The sequence below is a fragment of the Anarrhichthys ocellatus genome, unplaced genomic scaffold (assembly GCF_004355925.1).
Source record: "Anarrhichthys ocellatus isolate YVR2014 unplaced genomic scaffold, GSC_Weel_1.0 scaffold3672, whole genome shotgun sequence".
NCBI lineage: Eukaryota > Metazoa > Chordata > Actinopteri > Perciformes > Anarhichadidae > Anarrhichthys > Anarrhichthys ocellatus.
Genome location: NW_022283646.1, coordinates 1 through 5,375, shown reverse-complemented (window position 1 = coordinate 5,375; position 5,375 = coordinate 1). Strand labels below are relative to the sequence as shown.

The 5,375-nt window shown below is 34.5% G+C and overlaps 1 protein-coding gene across 1 annotated transcript; it reads left to right on the top strand.

Annotated features, from left to right (window-relative positions):
* The first annotated feature begins 308 nt into the window (after positions 1-308).
* On the top strand, positions 309-5,240 carry LOC116379086 (nucleoside diphosphate kinase B-like). The gene is made up of 3 exons (XM_031841001.1): positions 309-382; positions 2,986-3,118; positions 5,064-5,240. Exons 2-3 carry the CDS (start codon positions 3,002-3,004, stop codon positions 5,223-5,225), a joined length of 279 nt encoding a protein of 92 aa, XP_031696861.1. The 5' UTR covers positions 309-382; positions 2,986-3,001; the 3' UTR covers positions 5,226-5,240.
* Positions 5,241-5,375: the final 135 nt, after the last annotated feature.

Sequence of the window (5,375 nt, the reverse complement as noted above, 5' to 3'; positions counted from 1 at the left end):
TTTCTACAAATGTCCTCACTTTCCATAAATGTCCTCACTTTCCACAAATGTCCTCACATTCCACAAATGTCCTCACTTTCCATAAATGTCCATACTTTCCACAAATGTCCTCATTTGCCTCTTGGCTTCTATGAAACGTCTTCACAAAGATACATGAACAAACACAAACACATGGTGGAGTGTTGAAACGATCTGTTAACCAGAGACACAGATTCAGCCCCTCACAAACAAACACACACACCCCCGACACACTAACACACCCACATTTTTGGACCCCTCCCCCCAGCGCTGCCTTTAAAAAGAGCTCCTGTGCACCTCTTCGTCCTCGGTTATCGCATCCCCGCTGCTCGTCTTCACAAGTTCTCCTCAACCCGAAACGAAGGTAGATATCAACACACACACACACAGTATTTTTGAACGATTATTTTAATATTTGAAGTTGAATTACTGAATATAAAACCTCTCAAGATGAATTTAAAGCTTTGTTGTGTTGGTGCATGAAGCTCAGTTACATGTTATTAAACGTCTGCAGACAGAATTATTTCTCTAAATGTTCAACATTTTCCTACAAATGTATGCTCTGAAGTTAAATCTGAAAACAGATCTTCAATTTATTAAATTCATAACATGTTTGAATAATCTTTCCTACACAATGGGGGGTTAGGGTAACGTGTTTCCACATGGTTACAAAGAATAATAATAATATATACAACTTTCAAGTATACATATACTTATATTTCCTCGTTTCTCTGAAGACAGTTTAGATTTTCTGACTATTTCTTCACAAAAACAGCGATAGATTATAGAATAATGACGTTTCTTAAGTGATTCAGAAGCAGTTGGCTCTGTTATGTCAGAGCACCATGTGTCTCCAAACAGCTGATGACCCCCCCCCCCCCCTCCTCCTGATTGGTCCACTGAAACAAAGTCATTTAAAATTAACAGTGAAAAATAACACGTGTCTCTTAACAACACAACAAACACAAACAAGTAGGAGTTACTGAAGTTTTAAATATTGTTGGAAAATTAGCTAAATAATAATAATAATACTTTAAACTTCCTGATTTAAAGATTCAGGTTATTGCAGATGTGTTAGCATTAGCCTCATTAGCTTCAAACTGAAGAAATACACACAATTAACAAGTTTAATGTGAGCTCACTTTATGTAACGTATAGGAAACCTGTGACTCATGGGCCACCGTAGTTCAACCAACTCAACAATAGCAATAAGTTATTTACAGTAGTTTGACCTCTGATTGGCTGGTCCTCATTACCTTCGTCACAGAATTTGTTAAGTTTATTGCTGATGAACACAATCAGTGAAAGTTTGTTAATCATTTAATTTGAGGATTACGGGAGAAAAATATAAAAAAAATGTTGCTAAATCTTTGGTTGGAAATAATAGATTTAAATTTTGATTTGGTAATAATAATAATGAAACTTAAAGTTTTAAAGATATGGCACTCTGATTAACAAGAATAATAAAAATGGCACTTCATACATAAAAAAATTAGCCGACCCCTGAAAAGAAAAGAAAAACAACAAAAAATCTGATTTTATTGAGCATTTTTTTCTTAATTGTCTTTGAGTGTCCAAACATACAAAGAGTTCGTCCTCTGAGGAGCATGAACGGGCTCAGAAAACGTGAGGTTAGAATTGATGTGTTTTTGTTGAGGAAATGTCGGCCTCATGGTGGCGCTAGAGGAAACACAGGGAGGTTCACGGTCCAGTCAGATACAGACTCCCGATTAAAGTGTCCACCTGTCCAACATCCCGCTGCTCTCAGGGCTAAAGAGGACACGACCAAAGACTCGGTTTGATAAATCAGAGAATTGCTAGAGAGCAGAAACCAGCCGGCAGTAAAATTAGAAACGCTTTGTCTGAGACGGTGTCGTCTTTCAGCGTCTCCGAGCCGAGGGAGAAGAAAACGTCTTCCAAAATAAAACTCAAGAGGACGTTTTTAATTTCACATTCGGCACACGTTTCTCTAACGAGGAGAAATTGAATATGACCTTCATACAGGAAACACATGATGGACATGACATCAAACAGAGAGGAGATATTTAAACGCGTGTGTCGTAAGATCAGTAGAGGGACAATCTGGATTCACTTAGACCTGATCCTGGAGCAGGTAACTCATGTAGTACAGATAAGTAGAGATTATAATAAGATGTAAGTACAACTAGAATAAGAACATCCAAACTGTTTCAAACTCATTCTGTTTAAAGGGAGAAAATAAATATTAAAATAAACAACTTCTGTATCAGTGTTAATGTTGTTCTGTTTAAACTACGACCTCCGTCTGTAACTGAGATACAAATTTCTGAGAATTAAAAGTACATGAACATGATGGGTTAAATTAACAGAATATTAATGATTCTTTAGATGAAGTTGAGACACAAACAGGAACTTTAAGAGACTTTTAATATCTAGTTTAGTTCATTTGTTTCGAAACTTTTTTGGCTGAAAAAGAGATTATTTTCTAATTACATGAAGTCTGCAGAGACGTGTTTATACTGTGCATAATAATAACAATGCTAATAATAATAATAAAGTTTATTGATATAGCAATTTTCAAAACAAGGTTAAAAAGTATTCTAATTGATTGAACAAGGAACAAAAACACATTTAAAGATGAAAATTAAATCAAAATCAGAGAATTACAACCATACAATTAAATGGAAATAGCCAAAAGTAATACAAAGATAAAAAGCATAATTTTAATTTGTCCAACATGAACAGAAGACAGAACATGTGTTTGTTTAAAAAGGTTGATTTGAGTAGTTAACGGGGTTAAATGTTAAAAAGTGATAACAGGAGCCGCTGAACTTCAATTATATCTTGCTTTTATTTTCTTAAATAAAAAGAGTTCCCTCTCAGTTTGCTCATTCTACCTTCATAAAAGACGATTCTTTATGTGAGCTCAGCGTTTTCATTGTTTTAAATGTTTTGTCTCTCTTCTTCGTTGGTGTCGTGTTGCTGCAGCCTCTTCTACGTTGACATGGAGCGCACATTCATCGCCGTGAAGCCTGATGGCGTCCAGAGAGGACTCTGCGGTGAGATCATGAAGCGATTCGAGCACAGAGGCTTCAAGCTGGTGGCCGCCAAATTCATGCAGGTAACCGAAATTAAAATCAAAACAATCTTTTTCAGTGATGTATGAAAGGAAACCAGAGTGACACAAAAAAGACATTCACACAAAGACCGTGAAACTAAAAAAAGTAACTAAAATGTCTCCGATGCTAAATGTAGAATGTATAAATACTTGTTTGTGAAAGGAAAACATGTAATACATGTTGAGGTATCAACACTCTAATAAACATGTTAGTTATTAAATAGAAAAAGGTTCAAAATGTTTCAACTGGTTTTAATGTAAATGAGTTGGCACCATTCCCTACTATTTATTATTATTATATAATGGTTCAACTTTTTTTCAACATGTGTTTTTTAGTTTTAGAATGATTTTATTGCATTTTTCAAAAACTCTAAAATTCACATAACTTTTTAGGGGTTTGTGTCTGAGGACAGATGTTATTTTAGTATTATATATATGAGCTAAATGTCTTTGTTCACTTGTAGGCATAGATTATTATATTATCATTATTATGTGATACAAGGTTAAACGTAATGACATTTAACATGAACTTGTATTCATATCACGTACATTAGACTCGTAAAAAATTATACAAAGGTTATAATATAGGAAAAATAGGAAAGGGATTAGTTTAGCGTTCGCACCTGGCCAGGTATATATTTATTCTCTATTTTAGGGTATTTTGTACAATAAATAATTACTTTTGTATTTATATACAAGTAGAAAGAACAACTTTTTATTTACTCTAATATGGATTATTCTATGATAAGTGTTGCTGAAGTTTTTCCGTGCATTTAGAAAAGAAGGTGAAGCTGTTCCAGAGATCACTGCTCTACTTTATGGTGTATTTTCTTACTGATAAAGTTCATTTTGACAACTTAAATTCTCAAACAGCCTCACGAAGACATGAGAATCAGACAGTGTCCTCACTTTCCAGGGCTGAGAATAGGTCCCCACAAAGATAGAAGTACAGGAAAACACACACAGAGTTTAGATGACAGCTGTTGAGTTGATGAATGTTGCAGCAATTCTGAAGGACACACTCGTATCGCTGTCACACACTCAGTGTAGTTATTCATAGCTGTTGCGTGTGTGTGTGTGTGTGTGTGTGTGTGTGTGTGTGTTAATCCCATGTGGATTATTGTCTACATACCTGAGGATGAACTCAAATTGAGGTTCAGGAGGATCAGAGTTTAGATAAATGTAAAGTTTACTAAATAATTATAAAGTACAATCTGTGTTTAATCATGTGAACAAGTTACAGATACAATAACATTATATTTACATAATTACAGGCAGCTTGTTGAACTAAAATGGTTTATTTTTGATTCAATGTTGGAGATGATCTCACAACATTTCTGTAGTTTTCTGGAGGAAATTGTGCCTTTTGGTCAGAAATAAATATTTTGTGGGCAGAAAAAGACAAAATGTTTGTTTTGATTCTGTAACCAAAAAGTGATAAACAAATAAAACTGGGTCAGTTTACAACCCAGTAATTCTTAGTCTGTTGAATGTGAGAATATGAGTTTAGGTATGAAGTTTAATTTAGTAAATGGATCTTTTTTCTCTCAAGTGATAATACATTAACACACTTAAAATGGTGCTTATATTTGCTCATACCTGCATTTAAGTATTTATAAAGTACATATAAGTACATAGTAAATATACTGCTCATAAATACTAAAAGTAAAGTTACTGAGGACAAACACTGCTTTAATCTTTACAATGTCTTCTATTTCATGAGCCTTATTGTGTTTTTTTATTATTTTATATTAATTCTTTGAAACCTTAATCTGAAAAGTAATGATGAAAGATAAATATAGTGCAGTAAAAAGTACAATATTAAGTGTAAAGTAGCAGAAGATGGAAATACTCACATAAAGTTCATGTACCTTAAACTGTAAATCTACTTTTATACTTTGCAGATATTTGTATTTGTACTACTAAATTGTACTTTGTGTGTTTTCAGTCCTCTGAGGACCACATGAAGCAGCACTACCTGGACTTGAAGGACATGCCCTTCTATGGTGGACTCTGCAAGTACATGTCCTCCGGACCCGTGTTCGCCATGGTAACACACACACACACACACACACACACACACACACACACACAAGTATGTACACAATAAATACACACAGTTATCTTGTACACGTCCGGCACTCCAAATATCTGTCTCTCTTTATCTCTCGCTCTCTTCACACCCTCTTTGTTTTCAAGGTCTCTTTGTCTTTTCATGGAGCTGAAGTCACACTAAGAGGTCGTGACCTCAACTTCTATA